At 38.1% G+C, this 14,059-nt stretch overlaps 1 protein-coding gene across 3 annotated transcripts in view; it reads left to right on the top strand.

Moving 5' to 3' along the window:
- The window catches only part of ADCY8 (adenylate cyclase 8), a 218,765-nt gene that overhangs the window by 35,915 nt on the left and 168,791 nt on the right, over positions 1-14,059 (top strand). For all 3 annotated transcript variants that reach the window (XM_004265316.1, XM_033419778.2, XM_033419777.2), the window contains exon 2: positions 13,383-13,532. In XM_004265316.1, coding sequence (XP_004265364.1) covers positions 13,383-13,532 — 150 coding nt within the window. The remainder of the gene's footprint in view (positions 1-13,382; positions 13,533-14,059) is intronic.

Here is a 14,059-nt window from a genome sequence, read left to right as displayed (position 1 = left end):
GTTACTTTTGTAAACTTCATTACGTACTATCTATAATTTCTTTTTCTAATTCAGCATGTACTACTTATAAAGGGCAAGCAGGAAGCAAGGTCACAGGCTGACAGCTGTGGGAAGAGCCCACGACCCTGGCAGAGATGCTGGCGGTACCTTGGTTCCTCCAGTTGCCCCTACTGAGCCTATGGATCCTCCTTATCGCCCCCACCCCAGTCTTACCTGAGTCCCTGAAGAGTGAGTTTAACCTGGGTGATAAATCTTCCTCGTGCTGTATTACTAGACATCTTTCTCAAACACCACCCTCACCAGGTTGCGTACTGCTCAGACCCTCCGGAGTCACTCTTATGACATAAAAGACAACAAAAGCAGTAATAACAGTCATAACCATACCGTAGTCAATACATATTGAGCAATGATTGTCTTACAGGCCTTTTGCTAATTACTTTTGTCAATTACCCAAGAGCATTTTTAGGAAGGTATTCCTATTTTACAGGGGAGGAAATTTGAGGGCCAGAAAAATTAACTAACTGGGCCAAGTTCACATAGCATATAAATGGCATTATTGGGTTTAATGGCTCCCTGCCAGCATCCTCTGCCAGGATCACCCTACTACCTTCTCTATGGAGTAAACTATGAACATAACCATGCTTTGTAAATTTGCATAAAATACAAAAGGCGTTAATACTTCATGGTCCTCTGAGTTATTTCTCAACCTGGAGGAAGAAACTCTGTAATGCATCATTTATTCCAAAATAAAATAATATATACTACACCAAAATATATATGTATTGGAAAAAAAAGACGGCCTCATATTTAAATATATATCCAACATTTATTGGTTACCTGTTATCTGCTAGGCACATTCATATATATATTGTATCTATACATTATATAAATCTAGAGATCTAGATATGTAGAGAGATATACATACATGTAGTTCTATGAGGCAAAGCTTTATTCCCATTGTTCCGATGGGAAAGTTGAGGTTCAAAAAGGCAAAAAGTGACTTGCTTAAGGTTGTATGCCTAGTAAGTGGAGGAGCCGAGGAATGCAGACCCAGGTCTCTGGTTACCGAAGCTCCAGCACTAAGTAGGTGTGAAGGGCCTTGGTTGGTGTCTGCCCCACTCACTTTGTCAGGACCCCCAGTGCCCGAACGCCTCCTGGGGGTTGTGGAGAGTATCACAACCTCCCTATATAATTTTTCTAATTCTCCCCTGGGTTCATGCTCCCCTCCTTCTGCAGTCCCTCCCTCTGCTCCATGTGCAGCCCTAAGGCCTAAGTCCAAACGCAGAGAGGCCTACACATGGGCTCATTTCTGCAATTGTAAGAATGCCTTATGAAAACACACGGCAGATTGCCAAGAGCACGGGCTTTGGTGTTAAAAAGCCTGGTGTCAGTCAGCCCAGGCTGTTTAGCTTTGGGCAAGTTACTCTCAGGGTCTTGGTTTTACTATTTATAGACAGAGGCGCACAGCCCTCCCAAAGCTCCTTTCCCTTTACCAGGCTCAAGAACGGAGCCATCCAGTGGCCACATCCTGTAGTCTGTCATGCATGTGCTGAATCCACATTTACTGCTTGAGTGAACTTCCATTGCACTAGTACATCAGGGTACGTCGGGGTACATCGGGGGTGAGGTTGGAGAGCACAGTAGTTCTCAGTTCAGGCTCTGGCTCCCATGACCAGGGTTCAAACCCAGCTCTACCACTCACTCCATTAGTTATCTTGAGCAAATGGTCAAACTTTGAGCTTCAGCCCCCTCCTCTAGACAATGCCCATCTTAGTAGTACCTACTTCATTGGGTTATTGTGAGGACTAAATGAATTAGCACATGCCAGACCCTTAGAATGAGTCCTGGCGTATATTAAGTGCTCAATAAATGCTAGCTGTCTCCTAGAGGATGACACCAGACCCTCTCCAGCTGGATTCATTCACCTAGAGATACGAGTGCTTTACCCACATCTTTCATATATTTCATATACCCATTACATGCTGGCAAAATATTCAACCTTCCTAATGCATTGTCCTGTGTTTATTTACTCAATATACCCTCGTCTCCTGACTGGGTTCCATTTCCTCTGCATCAAAGGTCTCCTTCAGGTCTTGGCCAGCTTCCGCTTGGATCCTGCAAAGTCACACTTCCTGTGTTCAAATCCTTGCCCTCCCACAGTGAGGGCTGTTTAACCATAGACAAGTTACTTAACCTCTCTGAACCTCAGCTTCCTCGTATGGATATGATAATTTTTCCTGCCTCATTGAGATTCTATGAGAACACCCATGGAAATCACTTAGTAAGATGGCCTGCACTTAACGTGAGCTTTAAAAAGTAAGTTATGATTGCTACTGTTTAGTCTCCCAATTTCAGTTTTAGCATCCTCCAAAATTTATGTTGGGTCCTAAAGACAAATCAGGGTACAAATCCTTAAGAAAATAGTTTTCAACATTTTATATAAATTAAGCTTGATGGTATTACCTTTCAAATTCCTGGTTTCCATTAAAATACTGGAAAATACCCAAATGCAAAGTGATCGTATGGATTGCAACAGATCTTTTCTTTATTTTCTTACTAAATTTAAAAAATAAAACTATCTTCAGGGAGAGGTCCAATAGTCACTTTCCCAGAGCTAGTCTTTCCATACACACAATAGCACTTGAGTGGATGCTTCCAGAGACCCAGAAATCAATGGAAGGAGAGTCTTTTCCTGCTCTTAATAAAGCAGGGCTCCTCTAGCCTTCAACAGCTTCGACTGTAGACTGTGGAGATGTTCCCTGTACAAAGCCAGCTGCAGAGTAAATGTGCACATCCCTGTGGCATATACTTTGAGTGCAGAGGGGAGGGGAAGTCCCCAGGGAGTCAGTCCTGTCTCCCACCTCCAGTCTGGCCGGTTGGCAATGAACAGCAGAGGCTCTTGCTGCAATGACAGAAATGCAAATCCTGTGTCAAATAGGGGAGCTGACTGTGCGAGCCTTTCCCGCTCCAAATAGGGGAGCTGACTGTGCGAGCCTTTCCCGCTCTGAACTCCCTGGCTTTGGCTACAGTGTGGGCACTGTGGCCACCATCCCGGGAAAGAAAGGGGCAGCCTGGCCCACATAGAGAACCTTCCATCTCCAGGGCTTGGAGGAAGAGATGGGGGAAGGTGAGGAGGGACTCACCCTGCCCTGGATGACTTTGTGGAGGTCTTCCCACGCAGAGGGACAACTTCCCTCTTCCCAGTCATCACAAAACTACACCAAAGAGGTGGGTCACTGGAATTCACTCATGTGACTGTCAGGTTAATTAGATTTGACAAGTGTTTGTTGAGTATTACAATGCCAGGCCCTGTGCTAAGAGATGAGATACAATGGATGTGGTGTCTGCCCTGCGCCAGCTCAGAATTTAGTAATGTTAGCGAACACGAGTTCCTGTGGCCGGGGCACAGAGAGGCTATACAATACCGAAGCGTCCGAGTTGGGAGCAGAGAAAGGTTTACTGCAGGGCCATGCGAGGAGATGGGTGGCTTCCGCCCCAGAAAAACCCCAAACTCCCTGAAGGGTTTCAGCAAAGCATTTTTGAGGTAGGGAGGGGCAATGTGGGGTGTTGCAGACTTCATGGTGCAGGAATCCTTTGTCCACTTAGGTCAGGTCACAATGTTACTGTAAAACTCCAACCAAACAAACGTTATTTTCTGTTCTGCAACTTTTTATCTCTATATGAATGGAAAAGTGTTACACTCTTAAAGGTCAGAGCCTTGAGAATGGGCTGTCCTGTACATTTCAGGCTATAGGCAACATTCTTACCTCCAAGCAAAAGCAACAGAATACGAAGGTTAAAGTAAAAGAAACAGACCTAATATGGGGTCGGCTTTGTTCTTTCCTATTACAGTACAGGCTGATGCACACATATAAAGGAGGTCAAAAGGTGGTGTTATCTGTGATCTTCAGACCATTTTCATGAACGCGTGATTCCCTATGGCAGCCCATGGACCCACTGCAGTAGATGACTCTGGCAGCTTTCTAGAAATAAAGATTCCCAGGCGGCCTCATCCCTGGATATTTTTATTCAGAAGGTTTGAATAGGGCCCGGGAAAATCTGCATCCTTTTAACTCTCCCAGATGATTGGCCTGTGGAGTCAGAATGATTAATTTTCTGGAGGTCACACTCAACTCCTCTCTTTTATCATCTACACAAAATTTATCAGTGAATCTTGTCTTTACCTTTGAAATATATTCAGGGTCTGACCAGATCTCACCAGCTGCACAGTTGCCACCCAGGACCAAGCCCACAATCTCTTTCCAAAGGTATTTTCCTAAAAACCTTCTAGCTTTTCTCCCTGACTCCATCCTGGCACCCCCTAGAGTCTGTTCTCCTCATAGCAGCCAGTGCATGACCCTTAAAACAGAAGGTGGGGCATGCCTCCAGGTACTCAGGATTCTCCCATGCCTTAAAAGCCAATATTCTTATCATGTGCAAGACCATACACAGTCTGACTGCTTGTTACCTTTCAGGGCTCATCTCCTAAAGGTGCCTGCATCCTCCAGTATCCCTCTCTGCTCCAGCCATGGTGGACTTTGAGTGGGCTTTTTGCTTCTCCTGCCTCAGAGCCTTTGCACTTTCTGTTCTCTCTGCCAGAACTGCTCTTCCCAAATATCCCATGACTCACTCCCTCACTTTCTTCAGGTCTTGCTCAAGTATCTTCTTATCAGGGAGTCCTTCTCTGAACTCCCTATAAAGGAGCAGCCCCATCCCTACTGTATCACTTTCTATCCTCCTTATGCTGCTATATTTGTCTTCTTAGTATTTATCACACACACCGCCACCATGTGTTAAATAGTCCTTCATTTATTTGTTTATTGCCTGTCTCCCACCACTGGAATGAGAGCTGAACTTTATCTCCTTTGCACGTTGCCAGTTCATAAAACCATACCTGACACATAGAACTTGCTCCATACATCATTTTGAACGGATAAATTATTTAGTAGTGAAGGGTTAGGAAGACTTGTTAATGGCAGTTTACAGATATGTAAGGGTAGAACAATAAAGCATTGATCGACAAATGTTTCTTAAGCGTCTCACGTTCAGAATCTTAGCTCTGGGGCAGAGGTGGCTTACAGGTGGGGCTTACAGGGGTCTAGAGAGAGTTGTAGGTTGGAGGGATTACATAATAGAATCAATCTGAGGCAGTCATAACAATGTCCCCCCACCCCTTTCATGGAACCACTGATCTGCAGCTGCTATAATGGAATAGCATCTCCTTCATAAAATTTACTTTAAAAAAGCAATAATCACAATTTAGGTATTTTTAGATATTTATTTGATACTAAAATGCAGCAGTAAAGATATTTGTGAAGTCAATTACTGACTAAGGATCAAGTTCCTACATGAGTGGCTGTTTTTGGACTCTCTTCTCCTCCAACATCTCCACTTTGCCTCCCCTCAGCTTTTGTTCCCCTGGTTCCTGAGTCTTGAACTCTGCTCTGCTTCTGAGACTCTCAGTCACCTCCTTTGGAATTTGCAGATGCCAGGCTCACCTGTTTGGGTGTAATTCTTCTCGATCTTGACTCCTTATGTTTTGTTTTTTTGTTGATTTGTTTTGTTTTCTGCCTTGTTAGATCTTCACAAGTAAGTTTGTCTGAGTAACCTATTCCTCCTATTTCAATACACACACGCACGCACACGCACACGCACACTTATGCATGGACATATACATGCAAATATATGTATATATTTATTTCCTTTTATTTTAAGCATTAAGATCACACGGAAATTACAGATTAGTGTTTTAATACAGTTTTAAATATTACAGCTTACTTAACGTATCATAAAGGTTTGCTCACGTCATTAAATATTTTTAATGCAATTTTATATTCCCTTGTATATGCATGCCTCAATTATTCAGCCATTTCCCCTGCTGTTAAAAATATGCAGTTTCTACTTATTTTTAAAAACTTTCATTAATAAAGCTTCAATGAACATCCCTTAACAGAAATTTCTGATCCTGTATTTGATTGTTTCCTTTAGATAGATAACTAGAAGTTGGGTCACTGGGTCTAAAGAAATGAGTAAATTTTGCAACATGTTGCCAGTTTGTTTTCCAGAAATACCTAGGAAAGTCCCTCCACATCAGCAATGTATCAGATTGATTTAAGTGTTTTAAAAAAAACTACTGGGACTTCCCTCGTGGTCCAGTGGTTAAGAATCCGCCTTCCAATGCAGGGAACGTGTGTTCGATCCCTGTCCGGGGACTAAGATCCCACATGCAACGGAGCAACTAAGCCTGCGCGCCACAACTACTGAGCCTGCGTGCTCTAAAGTCCATGCACCACAACTAGAGAGCCCAACTAGATAGCAGCCTGCGCACTGCAACTACTGAGCCTGTGCGCTCTAGAGCCCCTGCGCTACAACCAGAGAATCCCGTGCGCCACAACAAAGAGTCCACGCACTGCAACGAAGACCCAGCGCAGCCAAAAATAAAAATAAATAAATAAATAAATAAATAAATACCTTAAAAGAAAAAAAAACGCTACTTACCTTTAATTTGAGCCTCGGCTCAAGCTTTTCTGCTTAAATTAGAGCAATATCCCCTTTTATTTTCTTTCCCCTTTTTGGTAGTCTCATTTCCCACATTTAAGTCTTTATTCCATTGGCATTTATTTTGACATATACTATGAGGGGACTCTAAGCCATTTTTTCCAATAAATGACAAATCAGCCTGTTACTGACAATTATTTTTTCCACTGAATCGTTGAGCTGTCTGGATCATATACAAACTCGTTATGTTTTCTATTTTATTCCACTAATTCTTCAGTTGAGGTTTTCACTATTGCCACAGAGTTTTAATTATTGTCACATGATGGTATACATTACCTTCTGGCTGTGCAAGGACCCTCTGTAATTGCTTTTGTAAGAATTTCTTTAGTATTCTAATTCATGTATTCTTTCAGATACACTTTTAAGTCATCTTCCAAGTTCCAAAGGAAAATTTCACTTGAGATTTTGATTGTTAATCATGTTAAAGCCATAAAGCAATTTGGGTAGTATTTACATAGTTAATAGCTAGCATCCCTTTACTAGAAATGCTTCCCTCCTTTATCTTTTATAAAGTCGTATGCTTTAGCTCCCACATATTTATTAGTGTTGTCAAAGATATTTTTGGTGTTTTACATTATTATTGCTATTTTAAGATCATTAGTCCATCATATCTTGTAAATAACGATGGAAGCATAGGAAAGCTATTAACCCATTCCTTTACTCATTCAGCAAATATCCAGCACTTATTAGGTGCTGAACAGTTAACAGGCACTGTGCTGAGCACTTAGCCACAGTGCTAGGTACTAGGTGTCAATCAAGGGCTAAAATAAATGTCATCCCTGCATTATTAGAAGTAATAATCCAATGTGACAGATAGGCACCAGACAACCAAGTGTGCAAATAAATATATAATTACAAGTTGTGATAAGTGCACAGAGTGCCGGGATAAAGAATGGCAGGGAAATCCTACTTTGATATAGTGACCAGGGAGTACCTCTCTGAGGAAACTAATAAAGCCAAGAACAGAAGGATAAGAGGAATCAGCAAGGCAAGAAGTATGAGGAAGAATGTACCAGGCAGAAGGAACAGCTTTTGCAATGGACCAGAGAGAGGAAATACTTAGAGGAGGAATAGAAAGTAAACCCGACTGGTTGCAACAAAACAAGTAAGAGGAGAAATGGTATGAAATGAGTTTGAAGATCAAGCAGGCTTTATTGTCATGATGAGAAGTTTGTATTTTTCTCTTTTCTAACAGTACATTTATCAATCTATTTATTTAAAAATCTATGTATTGGAATAGGTACCACACTTACATGTAAAACTATAAACGGTAGAGATTATAAATTTAGGCTTCAGTTTCTGTCCCCAGAATTATCCAGTACCTTAAGGAGAGAGTCTATGCATAGAAAAAGGATAGGAAATATTAGTCCTTTATTTTTTCCCCCACTTAATAGTATATATTGGAATGTTCTGTGTTAGTATACAGAAAATTCCCATGTTTTTATCTACATACATATTCAGTTGTATGGCTTTATAATTTAACCAGTCCTCTATTTATGGCCGTCTAGAGTCTTTCCAACTGTGTGCTTTTACAAAGAATGCTGTGATAGCCTTTGATCTTTGCACCTGGAGCTCCACCAAAATGGAGTTACTGAGCTGATGAGTATGAATTGATGAGTGTCAATTTTGATATATATAGCCAAACTCATGGATTCACCGAATAGGTATAAGAGTGACTATTTCCCCTGCAGCCTAGCCAGAGTAATGTGTTATCAAATTGTTTATCTTTGACAATTTGACGGGTAAAAAGTGGAGTCATGTGCTAGCTCATATATTCACAAACAATGTATTACTTTAGTTTACTTGTTTTTGAACTTATTGTCATTAGGATCACACTTTTTTCAATATTGTTTTCTCTTCTTATCTATTTTGATTCATACAATAATAGATTTATTGTCACCGCTGAGTAGTATTTAATTATTTTAATACATCCTAAAATATCCATTCTACTATTGGTGGACATTCAGATTATTTCCAGTTTCAAGCCCTTGTAGAAAATGCTGTTCTTAACATTCTTGGGCATGTCTCCTGGGCCATATTTGCAAAGATGGATCTGGGTATGGAGGGGAAAGGTGCAGTTTAGCAATGTACAAATTAAACATTGTGCAGAGTCTAAGTAGCAGTGCCAATTCACATTGCCAACAGCATCCTTGCTGATTTGATAACACCCTACTATTTTTTTTTTCTTTCTGGAGCCAACCAGGTAGATGTGGAATGGGTGTGGATTTTAACTTAGAGTTCCTAGATTGTTACACTTATTTTCATATTGATAGTCTCTTGTCTTGGAAATACCTGCTTATTTTTTGCCCTGTATTCTATCGGATTGTTTTTATTTTTTATAGATTTATACAAGTTCTTCATATGAGCTGAAAATTAATTTTTGCTAGTTATAAATGTTGCAAATATCTCTTCTTATAGTTTTTTCCATTTTATTTATGTTGTCTTTCAATGAATAGAAATGCTTAATTTTAATTTTGTCAGATGTATTCATCTATTTTTATGGTTTGCATTCTTTGCGTTTTATTTTAAAAATCCATTACAGTAGTAAAAGTATTCTCCTAGATTGTCTTCTAAGATTTCATATTTGTTCCTTTCATATTTAAGACTTTAATCCACCTGCAGTGTATTTCTATGTATTGGATTAGGCAGGGATTTACTTTTACTTTGTTTCCCAAGTGAATAACAAACTGTTCTAACACCCTTTGTTCACAAGTCCCTCTTTTCTCCTTATAACTACAAAGCACGATTATCAAATTTGTGTGTTTATGTTTCTGGGCTCTCTATTCACATCCACTGGTCAATTTGTGTATCCCCGTGTAAATACCATGAGGTCTTAATCACTGCAATGTTATAACAAGTCTGTTACCTGGTACTGCAAGTCTCCCATTTTGTTCTCCTTTAAGAATATCTTAGTATTCTATTTTTTCTAAACATCTGTATTGGAGTATAATTGCTTTACATTGTTGTGTTAGTTTCTGCTGTATAATGAAGTGAATCAGTTATACGTATACATATATCCCCATAAGAATATCTTATGTATTCTTGACTCTTTGATCTTCTATACAAATTTTAGAATCATCTTGAATTCCACTGGGGGTAAAAATACCTACCAAGTTTTGAAATCTTTACTATAGCAATTCTTTCATCTTACAGCATAACATGGTGTACAACCCTCCATCTGGGTCTTATTTGATTATTTTAAATTCAATTTCATTATTTTCTCTGTTAAATTAATTTTCTATCTGTTTATCATGGTTGCATTAGAAATGCAATCAGCGTTTTAATTTGACTTTATATCCAACATCTTTGTTAAATTCTTATTAATCCTAGTAATTTTTCTGTAGAGACTTTCAGATATTCCACATAGATAATTATCTGCAAAAATGAAAGTGTATTTCTTCCTTTCCAAGTTTTATCACCTTTATTTTGTTTCTGTTTTTGTCTTACTGAGATCGCTGGAATTTGAGAATGATGTTGAATACATTTGGAGATAACTGTCATCCTGGCCTTTAAGCAAATGTTTTTAACCTTTTATCATTGAGTAAGTTGTTCATTTTAGGTGTTTTTGTCTTTGTTTCTGTAGTTATTCTGCATAGTGGTTAAGAAAGTTTACTCCTAATCTCCACATTTTTTTAAATGAAAGAATATTGAATTTCATCAATGCTGTTTCATCTCAGTGGGATGATTATATGGTTTTTTTTAAAGCTGTAAATGTGGTGAATGCATTCGTTGACTGGATAATGTTAAACTATCCTCAGATTCCTGGGATAAATTTAATGTAGTCAAACTGAATTATTTTTTCTATGTATTGATGGATTTGATTTAGTGATATTATGTGTAGGAATTTTCTTTCATGTTCATGAGTGAGATTTATCTGTTAATTACCTTTGTGCACCAACTTTATTGGTTATGGTAGCAGGATGCTGCTAGCCTTATAACCTGAGTTGGAGAATATTCCCTATTTTCCTACTCTCTGGACGAGATTATGAAATATTTAAGTTATTTCTTCAACATGTGTTTGTAGAATGCTTTGATGAAGCCATCTGGGCCTGTTGCTTTCCTTGTGGAAAGATATTTAATTATGACTGCATTTATTTAATTTTTCTCTTGTCTTCTTGAGTCAGTTTTGATAAAGATATATTTTAAGAAATATGTAATTCCATTTATGATTTTCATTAGCGTTGAACTTCATAATATATTTTTATTATCTATTAATTTCTGCCATATATTTAAATTCTAATTTTCTATTCTTAATATTGCTTGTTTGAACCTTTTCCCTTTTTTTCTTTATTAAGCTTGTAAGAAGTGCTACTGTTTTATTAGTCCTTTCAGAAAAAAGACTTTTGACTTTATTGAACCTCTGTATTTTATATTTGGTTTTTATTTCATTAATTTCGGCTCCTTTCTTAATTTTTTCCTTTTACATACTTTGGATTTATCTGTTTTTTGGGTTTTGCTAAACCTTTAAGTTGAATGGCTAGCACATTCATTTTCAGCCTTTCTTTTTCTTTCTTTAAAAATTTTTATTAGAGTATAGTTGATTTACAATGTTTTGTTGGTTTCAGGTGTACAGCAAAATGAATCAGTTATATATATACTTTTCTTTTTCTAATGAAGCATTTATTATTATATATTCCTTGGTGAGGACTACTAGTTTTTTTCAGTAGTATTTTCATTATTCTTTAGCTATACATATTTTCCATTATGATATATTTTTAGATCCATGAGTTATTTAGAAGTATTTTAAATTTCTAAACACATAGTATTCTTTTAGTTATCTTTTAAATTGCTTTGTAACTTGATTTTATTGTAGTCATTGACTGTGGTTACATGATACTAGTTCTTTGAAATTTGCTGAGGCTAAGCTAACTTCAGGTCCTATCATAAAATCTTATTTTACAAATATTCAATATGTGCCTAAAAAAGAATTTGTACTATTAAACTTGCATACCATGTTCCATTTCAAGGTTGTTAATTGTATGAGCTTTTCAAGTTGTTTCTATCTTTGTTGATTTTTTAAAAATCTTTATTAACTGCTGAAAATTGTGTTAAAATAGACCATTATAATTGTAGATTTATAAATAATTCCATAGATTTATATCTTACTTTGTATTGGGTGTTTTGAGGCTATATTGTTAAATGTGTCCAAGTTCATACTTCTTATATCTTCCTGAGGAATTAAACCTTTTATACTTACATAGTGACCCTATTTACCTCTAATGATTTTCCTTAAATTCTCTTTAATATGTATTTACACAGCAAAACCAGCTTTATTTTGTTTTGATTTGCAAATTTTTTATATCATTATGTTTTAACGATGCATTTCTTTTATCTAACCGAAATTCATTATCATAACTGGAGAGTATGTCCCTTATATATAACATTTTACTCTGACTGCTCTTCATATTGTCTTTGGTTTGTTGATATAGCTTCAAGCTTATTGACTCTTTTTTCTGTCATCTAAATTCTGCTGTTAATATCATTCAGTAAAATTTTAATTTCAGGTATTGTGTTTTTCAGTTCTAGAATTTCCATTTTGTGTATGTGGTTTCTATTTCTCTGCTGATATTTCCTATCTTTGCACTAATTACTAGCATATTTACCCTTATATCATTGAGCAAAGTTGTAAGAGCTACTATGATTTTTGTTTGCTACTTCCAACACCCAGGTCAGATCAGAACAGATCTATGTTGATCATCTTTTCCCTTGAGAAGGGGTAACATTTTTCTGTATATGCCCATGCCACGTAATTTCATGTTATGTTCAGGACATTGTGGATGTTATATGGTTAAGACTCTGGATTCTCTTACATTCTTCTGGAAACTGTGATTTTTGTTTTGCTGTGCTGTGTTTTAGAAAGTGGTTAACTTGGTTGGCATCAAATGACAATCTTTGTCTTTTGAAATGCAGTTCAAATCTCAGTTCAATTCTTTTATCATCAACTCAATCCTTTGCTGTTTGCCCTGTGCATATGTGGTTCAGGGAAGAGTTTATATAGGAATTTAAGGTTCCCCCTTATTGGTTCTCTTCTTTGGGGGCTTTTCCTCTCACTTTTCAGCAGCCATAGTTGTTCTGAACTCTGTTCTTTGCTTCTTCAGGCCACTGGGGTTTTCTGTTGTAGTTTTTCTCCCCTACACTATACTGAGTGTTACCTGCCCGCAAGCTAAAGCCATAAAAAGCAAGAAATCCACACTGTGCTGTTTCTTTCTTCCAAGTGTTGACTCCCTTCCAGAATCTGCCTGCTTTTCTTCACTAGAGAGAAGTTTGGAAGGGGGCAAATGTGAAAGTACAACGTTTAATTTAAGAGTCCAGCCAGGAGATTTTGGAGCCTAGGAGATGGGTGATGGCAATGGAGATGGAAAGCAGTAGACAAATATGACATCTTCTCTTCAGTTAGGAACATCAGGACCTACATGCTACTCAAGAAGAACTGGGTACCAAAGTCAAAATACAGTAGTACCATTCAGCTAACGCCTTTCCTGTTTTTTATTCATCTCTTTCTCTTCTTCTCACTTGGTTCCCCAACCCCTTAAGAAGAGGAAGAGAGAAGAAGCTGCCCTATTTTACTTGAGGTTTCCAATCCGAGTTCAAATTCAGACGTGGAGAGAGAGAAGCTTTAAATTGGATAGAGTGGTTGAGGGAGGTCTGAGGAGATGAGTTGACCCCAAGACCTGAATGAAGGTTCTACTAACCTGCTACTTAACATTTGGATTACTACCTTAAGATTTAGATTGGAAATTTTTATGTATTTACTTTTTCTCTTTGCCTGCAAACAGCTCTTGTTTTAACCACCTGACCAGGCTATGTCTGTATTTCTGTTTTAGGTTGTGGCCCAGGCAGTGTTATTCATGTGTATGAACACGGCTGGAATCTTTATCAGTTACCTGTCAGACCGGGCCCAGCGCCAAGCCTTCCTGGAGACACGGAGGTGTGTGGAAGCCAGGCTGCGCCTAGAGACGGAAAACCAAAGACAGGTACCAACTGGAAGGGCCATATGCCCTGGTTGTCACCTAGCCAGTCTCTGAATTACATGGAGCTTTTTTCTCCCCAGACACATCCTGACTTGCAAGTATTCTTTCAGAGTTTCTGTCATGGGATTCCAGAGTCTAAAATATTGGGTTGGCCAAAAAGTTTGTTCGGGTTTTTCCATACGCTCTTATGGAAATAGTTATGTTAGACTCACGGGTCAAAGTGAGTTAGCTTTATTCGCCATACTCAATTCATTGTTCCCCACAAGAAATAAAATGATTCTAGACATAAAGTGATTTTCTGACACTTTTCACTGACATCTGTGTTTGTGGACAAGGCCACGGTTTCTGAAAACCATTAGCATTCTCATCTTTGACTCTCCTTTTTTCAAACTATAAATTGCTGTTTCAAATAAATTTTTTACTACATAGCAATTCAAATTATAGGAAGCTCAGAGGAAAATCTTTTACATGTGTAGTTCCTAATACTTCATCCTGATTTTCAGAAGACATCATTGAACACAATAAATTTT

Source organism: Orcinus orca, chromosome 17 (genome assembly GCF_937001465.1).
Source record: "Orcinus orca chromosome 17, mOrcOrc1.1, whole genome shotgun sequence".
NCBI classification, from domain to species: Eukaryota; Metazoa; Chordata; class Mammalia; order Artiodactyla; family Delphinidae; genus Orcinus; species Orcinus orca.
This window is presented reverse-complemented; position numbering and strand designations above follow the sequence as displayed.